The 13246-nt window shown below is 39.7% G+C and overlaps 1 protein-coding gene across 1 annotated transcript in view; it reads left to right on the top strand.

The window, feature by feature from the left end:
• The window catches only part of LOC104277525 (SLIT-ROBO Rho GTPase-activating protein 1-like), a 73060-nt gene that overhangs the window by 39450 nt on the left and 20364 nt on the right, over window positions 1–13246 (top strand). Inside the window, 5 exon segments of the mRNA XM_009874182.1 lie at window positions 156–183; window positions 2769–2871; window positions 6263–6323; window positions 6487–6564; window positions 8041–8175. Of these exon segments, the coding sequence (XP_009872484.1) occupies window positions 156–183; window positions 2769–2871; window positions 6263–6323; window positions 6487–6564; window positions 8041–8175 (405 nt within the window).

Here is a 13246-nt window from a genome sequence, read left to right as displayed (position 1 = left end):
GATAACTGCACTGCCCTGATTTTTGTATAATTATATATCTTTTGCTGGTAACATGAATGTTTGGCTTAAAAGTAATTTGCCAAACTTATAAAACATACAAAAAAATCTACCCAAAATCTACAAATGATTGTTTCCTGTTTATTGAACTTTTCCAGGTCACAGGGCTGAATACATGACAACAAGGTAAGATCTTTTTATTTGATTTGAATTACATGTGTAATAAAATCTTTGAAATTACAGATTTTAGAACAAGTTTGTAAGGTTATAGAATGTTGTTATTTCTGTTGTTACATTAATTGTATACAGGTCCTGTGTGTTATAACATCCAGCATTTATGTTTCTGCATGCTGGTGGGTAAAGGACTGGACTGTTCATCCTCATTCTTCTGAGCTGCTTAGGCCAGTGTTAAGGGTAGGACAAACTGAGAGATCCTTCGAAATATTTGTGAATCACACATCAGATTTGGAAGTTGCAAGGGGTTTTTTAGTGCTAGAAAAGAAATAATTTTCAGTCACTAGAGATAACTTGCCTCTAGTGGTTTGTAATTCACTCATTCAGGATACACAGTTCAGAAGAACCTGATACAAAGATGAATTTAGGGGATAGGCTGCATCTTGATTAATCTGACTCTGGACAGGAGTACCTGCCTTCCCCAGTATCCGTGTGTTTGATACCTAAAGGGATCTATGCATTCACAGGAGGGAAGGGATGCAGTGTTCGATCTCCCTGCTTTATGCACATAATTTTTCACTTGTGCGGTGTCACAACTGCAAAGCTGCCTCCAGACATAAATATGGACAAGCACTGCAGCCCCCAGGGTATCAGACCGGGGGGGGGGGAGCAATGACAACTATTTGGATTTGTAACTACTACCCTTCCAGTCCTGGTGAGAGCAGAAACATCCAGCTCAGCTTTCCTGGTCTCAGTCTCTCCATCCCTTTCCATGCAATACTTCTTTGCTCAATCCCTTCTCTTTCTCCTTTTTTACTTCCTGGACAGGAATGGCCTTGCCACCATGCCTTATCTTTTATTTTTTTAAAAAACAAAACAAAACAAAAAAGTAAATAAGTAAAAAATAGTTTTGCCCTCTCAGCTAGGGAGTTTTGATCTGCTCTGGCTCTACATTTCCTGGTTTCATATAACTTCTTCTGCCTGATCTTTATAGACCTCTCCAGAGACTTCAGACCAGCCTTTCTCCCACCGCTCCATGATCTGTTTTAGTTCTGTAAAGTTGGACTTATTCACCTTGTGTCCTTACATAGAATCATAGAATGACCTAGGCTGGAAGGGACCTTAGAGATCATTTAATCCAACCTCCCTGCCATGGGCAGGAAAAGGAGTAAGAAATCAGAGCACTCTTCCCAATTGCTGACATTAATTCTGAGCCCTGTGACTTTATTTCTCCCTGTAGATGCTACCAGGAACGTATGGAAGTCAGCAAGCCTATGTCTAATGAGAAAAATGTTCTTTCTTGACTCCAAAGCAGGTGACTCATCAGGCTCACATCATCCTAAATTCCCTGCTTTGTAAGCAGCTGGAAGAGGATGCTAGATTTAGGCAATGGTTTTATCTTAGTAAAGCGGAGGAGCAGCTTGAAGCCATCTTACTTCCTATCTTCTCACAGCTGATCACTTGCAGAAAGAAACTCTGAGGGTGCAGGGCCTTCCCACCCATTCCTCAGCCCCAGTTCCCCACCTCTGGCTGGGACCTGCCTGTTGCCCCAAGGTTCAGTTAAGTTTCCAGACTGTAAGACATGAAAGCATAACTGTTCTTCAAGGCCAAAGTTAAACTGCAAAAGGAAAGAGGATATCTTTAAAGATGTGTTTGAAATAGCAGGTAACACCCAAACAGACCGAAGTCCCACCAGTACATTTTCTATGCATTATTGTTCCTCACTGTTTCCCCCAAAACATACGATATTTCACTAATTCCTGAAAAACCTGTAGAAACATCAGACTGCTGGGGCAGGGGAACTAGCAAAGCTGTTGGCATATAGCATGCCCTGGCATTCACAAAATAAATTGGGACTTGGAGAACAATATTTATTTCCTGTAATCTTTTTCAGCTGTAGTCATCACATGTGTAGCACACTAGGTAAACATTTTGCAGACAAAAGTTTTGTGTATTCTTTTTTTTCTTTTGCATTATGCTGCTTTTGTTGATTTGTTTCAGGTTGATTACATTCTTTCAATACCTTTAGCTAAATTACAAAGTGTTTCTTTTCTTATGTGTTGATGGTTGAATGTGGAAAGCTAAAGCTGTTTAACCTTCCTGGCTCTACTTGGAAATGAAGACAGTTTGGTTTTGAAGCATCTTAGGAGTGTGCTGAGCAGCTTTAATTTGCATTTCAAGTTTCTCCAGCGTGAAGCAACTTTTCTGCTTGATAAGTGGCACTTTGAATGGCCTGTGCTCTGCCGCGGCTGGCAGGATGAATTCCAGTGGTTGCTGCACATTTCATGCATGACCGCAACAAAAAAGGCCATTCCAATTGTGCAGTGTTTGAAATAGATGTAGATGGTAAAACTGCAAAGCAGCAATTCTTAAAGAACATCAATGTTTATCCACAATTAATGCATTGGGGGGGGGGGAAGTTCATCACTCTTTAATCACTGTTACATTTCAATTCTATAGAAAATCTCTATTTGATAAGTACTGCGGTTTTTTCTCCCTTTACAATGTTCTGTTGTTTTGCCATGAGCTTACAGACATTTTATTTTACTGTGTGACTTAATTCTGCCTTGCTCAGTAATCATATTCGCTTCCCTTAGGCCTCCAAATCTTCCCCCTAAGCCCCAGAAACACAGGAAGCCCAGACCCCGATCACAATATAGTGCTAAGTTGTTTAATGGTGATTTGGAGTCATTCGTCAAGGTACTGGTACCAGCCACCCCAGCTGGCTGATCTCAACACTTCTTACTATAATGGTCACCACCTCACATGAGCTGAGGCAGATCATTATGTTTAAGTCTGTCCTGGGGCTCTTTGCTTTCCCAGTTGATCAATATAATACTTCCTGAAGTCAGAGGGAAGGAAAGGGATTCATTTCTCACATCAGCCTCCCTACGATTTTGTTAATCAAGTAGGAATAGTATTGGCAGCTTGGTTTTATTAGGAAATTTAACATCATATCAAAGATAGGATGTGGTGGTGCATCCCACAACTTAGCACAATTTCCTGCTTACCATTTTCATTACCTTCAGTATTTAAAGTCAGTGGAGAAACAGTACTACCTTGGGTTTGATATCCAGCTTTTGATTTCCTGTGACTTTAGGAATTTATTATATTGTGTGAAATTATGATCACCGCTATTCTGGATCTTGTATCTGTGCTGTATTTACTATCTTCTTCTTTCTCATACTTTTATTTCTAATAATGCTTCTAGCCGAGGCCGAAGAAACTCTCACACGAGACATCAGGTATAGTTCTGGTGACAAGAGACCCATCTCCACCTCATTCTCGGGTTGCATTCATGCCTGGCTCAAAATTAGTTTTTTCAAAGGCCTGAAGGGAGAAGTTTGCATTAAGAAATGAGTGTGCAAGTACAGCAGACAAAACTGAACCAGAACACAGCTCTGGAGTGATTGTAGTCTTGAATGATGGATATTTCCTTATTCACTAACAAGCACCTCCCCACCACAGTTAATTAGTGCCTCTGGACACTAACTGACAGAGTTATGGGAAAGAAATCTCCTAGAAATATGTAACCGTATATTTATAAACACAGCTAATGAAATTCCTGACTGAAAGCTATGTGAAGTGGGTTTGAATGTTACAGGGGTTTTATTTTCTTCCCAGCAAATATTTTGCAGAACAAATTCTGTGCTCAGGGGCACCATACCAGTTTAGCTGTCTTTGAATCAAGCTTTCAACCACCCTCAGTACAACTACAGGGAAAACTATTATTATTATGTAGGTGATGCTGGGAGGTGCCAAGACTTTCAGGAATCATCACATGATGCAAGAGATGAGTATCACGAACAGTTTCTTGCTCGAGGATGAAAGTAAGCAAAGAAGTAGAAACACCCACAACAAAAAGCCCCTAGATTAGAGAAGTGCGGAGCAAATCAGGAGAAATCATACTCCGCCTTTTTTCCTCACAGAGAAGAGGGTTATGCTCCATGGCAGTGTGGGTAACAGGGCTTACTTGCAAGTGGAGAGGCCTCCCTAGTTAGTCTCTCAAAAGGGAAGAGGAAAATAAGGGTGGCAGCCTTTTGACAGATTTGTCAGTGTGGGAGCTAACCTAGGAAAACATCCCTGCGCAAAGACCAAGTCATTCCTGATAGGGATGAATCATTTTGACAGGCACAAAAGGATTACAGCTAGTGAAATACTGTATCACGCCAAATTGCTTTTTGTTACATTTTTTCATCATAAGAAATGGTAATTAGCCCCAAACTTACCTTCACTGACTACACAAATCTGATCGAATTAACAGAAGCAGTAGGGTCACTGTTCTTGAGATTTCACCAACATAGATTGTTACTTTAAATTATTTTCCTGTCATTAGATCCAAAATCCAAACCTATTAGTTTAGATTATTTCAGGGAATTACTTAACTACAAAGTTGTGCATGGTTCTGAACAGATTCTTCAAAACCAGGTATGAAAGTAATTTATATTTTTTGTAATTTCTTACTGCAAACACTGTCTTTTCTGAGGCTTTACATTCTTTGCATGAACCAGTGTACTAACAGGAGAGATGGGTGCATGTTGTGCATGTTTTCTAATACTTTGCCTTTTTGGAGAGCCAGGCTACTCAGTGCTGGTGAAGATGACAGTACTCCTGGATTTAGCAACTGACCTGTTCCATGAGGGTTTTTTTTATTCAGCTGTTACTGAACCGTGACACAACTCAACAGAGAATGCTCATCCAGACTTTATGGGTTCTTGGCTAGCCAGTCTTTGCTAGATTTTAAATTAAAAGGCAAAGAACTCACAGTTTAAATAGCATAATTAGCAGTACAGTTGTTTGTAAGCCCCACTAAAACAACATGGAATACAGAGAAGATCAAGGATTAGGTTATCTCAGGAAGGCCATTGTTTCATTGCTTCACTGTGTGTCATTTTTCAAACTTTATTTAGGAGTTGACTCTTCTACTTGGGCTTAATTCATGAACATTCCATTAGCATAGTTTAGCATGAAAATGAAGGACTGATTTGTAAGAGGAAATGTGTACTCCAGGTTACAGGGTCCTTTTGAATCCATGTCTTTGTAATACAGACTGGTTTTATATTAAACTTTCAAATGAATTAGTCCATTCTCTGAGTACATACATATTTGAAATTCATTTGGAAAGAAAAATTATAGCTTCCAAGACAAGAATTTCAAAGGTACCTATTATTTATGAAACAGTAATTTTTCCAGCATAAGCACCAACTTTTCTAAATAATTTTTAATCATATGATTTATGTCTTCAGTAGATATTTGATGACCTGCAGTCAGTAATGTACTTGAGGTAAAAACATCCCTTTTTTTAAGTTCCAAAACACACAGACGAAGGATTGTGACAGTTCTTTTGAAAAGTCGGCAGTTTAAAAGAAAAAGACAAATTACTCATTGAAAATTAGTGTATAGTCATCTTTTCCCTCCTCCATCACAAGCATTTTTTCCTCCTTTATTAATAATGCCTCAGCTGAAGATGTGGCTATAGATACGTGCTGCTGTATCATGGCTGAGACCAGGAGTTTTGATTCCTGAGCTCTGCCAGTCGCAGGTGGGGAAGTGGAGGCTGTGACCTCTGTTTCCCGAGACCATTGTAAAAGAAAACACCCCAGGGAATGAGGTGCTCTGTAATTAGGTCCGTGTAGGATTTTCTCCACTGGGAAAAGAAGGATAAATTAAATGGATGCAGAGGGATCATCTTCATAATGAATTATTAGTCTTATTAATAAACTTTTTAAAAAGCAAATTCACTGCTTTAACTCATTTTGCTTCAAAAATCTAAAACACATGCATGAGCTTAGATGTCACATACAGTGTTAACCAGATACAGTGGCAGAGGTAGAGAACGAACTCTCTGAATTTCCCAATTCAATGATTTTAATGAAGAGCTATAATCCTTCCTGTTCACCAGTTTCTTTCCTTGCCTCCCTAAATGGGAAGAGAACTCCATTAGAAACTGTATTTTTTTCTCATGTGTTTTTTGTCAGCACTGTATGTCCATCTGAATTGACCAAGAAAAGGCATTTTCACATTCAGTCCTGAGTAGGGAAATTTCCTCTTTCTGATGTGCGGTTCACTCTTTCTACTCTTGTTTTTCCAGGATTCAGGGCAAGTTATTCCTCTTATTGTGGAAAGCTGTATCAGATTTATCAATTTATATGGTAAGTTCTGAAACATACTATGTCATTTCATTATTGCCCTGGCTTTATTGTGCATCTTTTGCATAACGCATTCACCACCACAGCTTTGTTTTTAAAACAGAGATTAAAAGTGTTTCGAAAACTAGTTTCATTTCTCACCACTGTTTCCCAATCTTTGCTGCAGGTCTTCAGCATCAGGGAATTTTTAGAGTGTCTGGTTCCCAGGTGGAAGTCAATGATATTAAAAATTCGTTTGAGAGAGGTAATTGCATTTTCATTTATTTGAGCATCTGAATATCTGACATTTGGAAATCTTTTAAATTCTCATTTCTTTCTTGGTTGTTTAAACAGTTTGTATGTACTTTGTGTGCTGCATCCAAGACTTTGCACCATCATACGCTCAGGGATGAATGATGGCATGTCCATGTTTCTCCCCTGTTACCTCCTAGGAGCTTGAGCTTGTTTTTCATTTTGCTTAGATGAGGCATATGGCTCTTGAATCAATGCTAAACTTTAGTCTTTTTTGAGTGATAAGCCACAAATAAGAGTTTGTCTGTATTTTATTTTAAAGATTTACAGAGAGGAAAGATTATGGGGTTTAGTAAGAGTCTACTTAAGGCAATTTGAGAACCCTGTTACTTGATCTGGAATACGAGTGCTCAACTTTCTAGTCTCTCTGCCAAAGCGGCATCACAATCGATGAGAATACGAGCCGTGAATAGGTCATTCCATTTTTTCTGCATTCATTCCCAAAGGAAACTTCACCCTCAGAGGAGAAATTATGGGAAAGATACCAGGAAGCTTTTTAAACATGAGTGCTTGCAACACCCAGCCTAGGACTGCTTTGCAATCCTCTAATTGTCTTAAAACAGTACTAGTTACAATATTTCTTAAAACTTACATCCTCTTTTCTTGGCTTAGAAGCTATTTTTTTTAATTTCCAGAACAACATTTTGCAGATCATCTGCTAATGAGAAAACCATTGGAGCAAAAATTCTTGTGGCTAAAAGCGTGAAAAAATATGCACAGTATTTTTCTCCCCAGTATTAGTTATATATCTTGTTAAACCTGATCTTGTCTTTTACAAAATACATGAAGCAGTTGTTTTTACATGCTAAGTGAAGGCACATCCTTCTGTTCTCCAGATCTGCCTTATTGTAACTGCTCCTCCTATTTAGTGTTATTCTGGAAGATAAATACATTTTAAAGTGTTTCAAAATAAGGATTAAGTCTTTAAAATTACAGTAGTAGATGAGGTTTCAGTTAGACTTTCAGTTTTTATCCAGTGGGGGGTTCACAAAAAGGCTGCATATATTCCTGAATGTTTTAATTTTTCAAAATGAAGACAGATTTCCAGTTCAATGAATTATCTTACGCAAGTTGCTTAATGTGGGTTCCCACAGAGTAGTCTGAGAAACTCTATTCAGTTAAGAACATTTGGCTTTCTTCTTTTACTAACTGTGAATCACAACATGTCCATAAATACCTAGTTAGAAGTTCAGGACCTGAGAGATCACTAGGTTATGTAATTTAAAGGAAGCTTTATTTAGGCTGCTGGGTTTAGTTTAATCATAGCCTGGGATTTCTAAATCAGTGTTTATTATCTTACTTGAATGCTTGCATTGCCACCTCCCACACACTAAAACCAAAAACTCCCAGAATGTCACTCACTTGTAAAAATGTTGCATGGAAGAATGCTCCTGCATGTGTGTTTCATTCACTTTATTTACTTTTTAAGGTGAAAATCCTTTGGCAGATGACCAAAGTAACCATGACATTAACTCAGTCGCTGGAGTACTGAAGCTCTATTTCCGAGGGCTGGAAAATCCTGTCTTTCCTAAGGAAAGATTTAGTGATCTTATTTCTTGTATCAGTAAGTAGAAATCTCTGTTTCTTTCTCAGTAGAATTTTACTTTCATATATACAGTAGCAGAAAAAAAAAGTAGAAAAAAAAGTAGCAGAAAAAAAGCTAACCACAGATTTTTCTGAGACGATTTGTTTGCCATCTGTAACAGACTGGGTCAGTAATTAGTCATACTCGCAGCTGTGGTTGTTCCCTTTTTCCAGTGGGATTAAGGTACAGTACAACTCTTTGTTTAACAGGGCAGGAAGAATATCTTTTAGTATACAAGAGATAGTTAAATTTAAATTTTCCTCTGTGCACTGGGGCAGAGAGAAGGGGGTGAAGTCATGACTGTGCAAAGAGCGTGTTACTTTCCACAAAAGGTTTCCATGCCCCACAGCTTGGAGTCAGCACTGGTGAATAAGTAACTACCTTGTGTGGTTCTGGACCTTTATTGTGCTCAGCTTAAAATCCCTGATCCAACTGGCAAACCCTTTCATGCACAAATAGAGGGAAGCAGCTGAGTGCTGTCTGTGGAAGAGCTCGCTCTGCTTTCCAACCCACGAGCTGTAATGGGATGCCTTGGAGGAACGTAGCGTGGGTCTGTGCACTGCTGGTGTTCGTAGCCAGACACAGAGAGGTTGTAGTAATTTAGGAAGTTCTCAGTGAATGAGTGAATTGCTCTGGCATGCACAAAACCTCTTCCAGCTCCCAGATGCCTGCAGATGTTGAGGAGGGGTGAGGCCAAGCCAGCCATCAGTAGGCTTACTGTTCCCTGTGGGTCCATTAGAAGTTGTCAGATGAGTTCCTTCCTTTCAACCCTTCCTTTATAACTTCCCTGCTTCAGCCAAATAGAGAAAGAGGCAGTTTCATGGGTAACGAAGGCCAGTCCTTTGGGATATTAATTAGGGCAGGCTGCCTCCAAACTGTGTTATTTTGGCAAAGGGGTCTCAGCAAATCTATGTGTGCTCGGTGTCCTGGGCTGGCCATCAGGCAGGCGCTTCTGCTCCCTGCTGGGGGAACCCAAGGTGCGTAGTTTCCTTCCCACATAGGGAGGATTGCAGTAACTCAGCCTGGAAGTTGCAAATACATGGATTGCTGTGACCAGGTCTATGTGCAGTATTTTGTATTTCATTTCATGTAGGGTTTTCTGCAGCTTTTGCTTTTTACAGACTCGATGGTACTGAGGAGCCCTGAAAGACCACAAAACCATGGTTTAACAGCCTGAGCCCTAATGTGGAGGGGGACACTGTGTCTTTAGGAAGCACAATCTTGGTTCTGCTTGAGTTCAGCTTCGGTTAATTGTGGTCCTACAGCCCAGAAAATGTCTGCAAGTCATAGAAATTGAAATCTAAAAGGGGATCGTTTTGACTGAGTTATTTTCTGCATGACAGGGATGATGGAACTTTACCTAGTAATCCTGCACTGATTTTCATAACTGCTGGATGAATTAAAGCATGTCTTCTGGAAAAAAAATATTGATTTAATGGCTTCAGTTGACAGAAAATCTACCACATTCTTGAATAAGCTGTTGAAATGATTAATCACTTTCATCGTTAAACATTTGTACAAGATTTCTTTTTCAAAATTTCTGCTGTCAGATTCTGCTCATTGGATCTCTTTATGACTTTATTATTTTGACTAAGCATTAAGAAATATATAAATGGTGATTCTTATATGTGGAGACGGTAGTGCACTTCGCTGTGTCCAAGAGCTTTAAATAGAATTGAAAAATACCAAGCATGAGTATTCAGTTTACAGAGTTTATACAAGTGAGTGCTTAGGAGATGCAAAATATTTGCCCAAAGTGACCTTTTAAATGTGTTCCAAAAAAACCAACCTGGATGATTTCAAATAGTTTTTGTTCACCATTGAAGATTCTGAAGACAGGATGAGGTGTTTGGAAAGAGGAGTAGAAGTCTGGATTGAGTATGTGTACATGGCACCTGCGCAGGTAGGAGGGATTCACCCACCTCTCAGAGCATCACTGTCTGAGAGGTGTCAAGTGCAGTTATCCCAATTAGGTCTTCTGTTGTTAAGAACTTCAAGAAAAATAGCAATAAATACTAGATCTCTAGCGTTAGGCCTTATTTTCCTTAGAGGATGTCCATCCATTGCATGTTGAAGGTAAGCAGCAGATTATTTTCTTGCCAGAGAGCTGACAGTGTTGTGGCTTTGTTGTTTTGGTTCTTTTTTAGTGATAGTATCACCCAGCAGAACTGAAAACAGTAACAACCAACAGCCTGGAACAAAGTCACTGCCTTTTACAGCCACGTTTTAAAATGATACTGTTATTGGGACAGAGGTGTCGCCATCTGATCCTGGTTTAGGCTGCCTGTTCTCTGAGGGTGTCATGAATCTGGATTATCGCCTCTATGACAGCTTGTCAAAACAAGGTGTAATAACTGAGTAGTTCTGCTAGGTTTGACTTCTGCTACTGATGTTCCAGAAAAAAACGAAGGATTTTCTTTCTGATAGTGTACTGTAAGAGTCCCAGATCTGTTTCTGCCAGGTTTTGGAGGAAGGCAGGGAAGGATGATTTTGTTGTTTCATTTGGTTTCCACCAGGTTATGGTTAGGGGCGCTCTGAAATGGCATGTCAGTGCCTTGCTTCAGCGGAGGGAGAAGGGGTAAGTTTTATGCATGGCAGGACAAAAGGGGTTTTCTCTCTGTCACACTGTTTGAATGTGATGTGAGGAGAGAAATAAATAGCTCTTGTGCCTTGCACCCACAGCCAGCCCCAGAGCTGCGTGCTGGGAACAGTGGGCTGTGGGGCTGCACCTTCTGATTATCCGAGAAGCCTGAGGTGAAGCATTTTGCAGCTGAGTACCTAGTCTATGTACTTTTTTCAGTGGCCTACTGCTTCCAGGGAATAAGATTTAAAAAAACAAAAACATTTGAATTTATACTGCCCATCACAGTTCAGTTTAAATAACACCTATATGACACGTACTATCAAAAACTGTCAGCCTCAAAGACCCTTTCCATTGCTATTTTTTAACCTTAACACTTTGTATATCTTGCAAAAAGGAAGCCTAGGCGAGATTTTTCTCCCACTCCATACTTTGAACGTGTCACAGTTGCATTAGTTTCTTTTTCTGTGCTCACGTGGCCTCACATTTTAAGTATCTTGGTCTTCGTGTTAGTGGGAGCAGGACCAAACTCCCTTTCCTCCACAAGAATGTGTTACTGTACCTTCTTTAGATCACAATTGGTATGTAAAGTCCAGGAAGCATTCACATTTTTAATTAAGAGGGTTTAAATACTCTTAATTCATATTGCATTCACTGTCTCATATACAGTGAGGAAAGGAATAAATATTAAGCTGTTTTCAAATAGTTTTTCAAGGTAAATGTCGGTGTGGGTTTTTTTAATTGACATAAATTGTTATAGAAGGGGGGAGAGAGAAAGCAAATTCATAAAGTTAATGTTCACATAAAACTGTAAAAGGGCAGAATGTCACACATTTTATATGGAAATGTAGTGCTGCCAGTGAAAAACCCCTTGAAACTGAAGTACTTAGTTATGGATGTCGGGCATAATTGAGGCTACAGCTGCAAAATGAACCTTTCCTCAGCATAGACACTGAGGAATTCCTTTGCATTTATGCATATATTTCCAAATGAAATAGAGCATTGTGATTTTATGCCTTCCCTTTTGCAAATATAGTGGGAACAGTGCAAAATGACTGTGACTTTTAAGGCAATTTGTATTAATTAGGCTCATGAGAACAGTGTTGCTCTGTTTGGGCTTATGAACTGTTTTAGGTAAAATTTGAGCCAAATTATGACTTCTCCAGAGCAGGCATGAAAGGTAGGATGGAACATAAAGAAACCATCTGATTATGGGCAATAATTCTGCATTGTCAGCAAAAGGAGTGGCTACTATTGCTCCCAAGGAAGGAAGGAAAGCTGTACTGCACTTCTTTTCTGCCCCTTTGTAGAAACAAGCTGGGCCAAACTCAAGCAAAATATTTGTAACATGGATTACATGGAGGGCAGGGGTCACTGAAGCTGTGCTTAGGGCTGGCCAAAATTCACCTGCACTCCTGGGCGACAGCAAATCCACTCCCGGTGTGAGTTCTTAGATGTGTGAATTACAGTTCACCTTTATGTGTGTAGCTGTGCAGTGCAGCAGCAGACACGTCTCAGCTACCCAGACCACTTAGCTTCAGCTCAGGTTATTAGAATTCTTCATGGTTTCATCTCCCCTGCCTTAAATTTGATACACTAAGATGCCAGGATGGATGAAAACTTACATCTTCTTTTCCTTCTGATTTTCATCTTTTCAATCCCTTGGTGCCAGCAGTGCCCGTTTACCTAAAGGCATAAATGCTATGAAAGGAAAGGGGTTTATTGCTTTTCCAGACTATTGCCCATTACTTAAAAAGTAGAAAACTGTATTCTAAATTGTCAACTCTTCCTGAAAAAGTTGCTGCAAAATGACAACTCTTTCCTTCCCTAAGTGACAGGGGAGACCACTATGTCAGCCTGTGATGCCTTCTTATATGGATCTGAAGGAGCTGGCAGTGGCATTGCTGAGTTAATATATACGTATCTTTGAGTTGGATTGTACTCAACTACCACAGTGGAAAGAGGCACAAATTGTTAACTTCAGCACTAATACATATTCATGTAGATAACTTGTCAGCTGCAAATTGACCATAAAAATTACATCTGCAAGTGTAACTCAGTCCCATTTGACGTTCAGCGGGTGTGTAAAATATGCATTAGGCATTCACTCTGTTACTAGTAGGTGCCACACCAAGTGGAAGTAGCAGGTGACCCCCACCTAGAGATACCACATTAGATTTTATCCTTCAAAACAGTGCTCCTAAAGGAGAGTCAGTATCTTAAATTACAGTCTTTCTCCTTTGTGCTACCCTTGCCTGTGAAATATGCTTAGCTTGCCCAGCGCCAGCTGTGAATGTAGCACAATTCGTTCATTGCTGACACCAGGTTTCTTCTTCCACATGTTCCCTTTGCCAAAAGTTTGCAATTCTTTTGTAACTACTGAGATTGGGGGCTGTCTGTTAAAAGAGGGTGGCAGAGCATAGGCAATCCAGAACTCATGGGCTTTTGAGCTCTGACTGGTCCCAGGCT

The sequence above is a fragment of the Apaloderma vittatum genome, unplaced genomic scaffold, assembly GCF_000703405.1.
Source record: "Apaloderma vittatum isolate BGI_N311 unplaced genomic scaffold, ASM70340v1 scaffold158, whole genome shotgun sequence".
NCBI classification, from domain to species: Eukaryota; Metazoa; Chordata; class Aves; order Trogoniformes; family Trogonidae; genus Apaloderma; species Apaloderma vittatum.
This window is presented reverse-complemented; position numbering and strand designations above follow the sequence as displayed.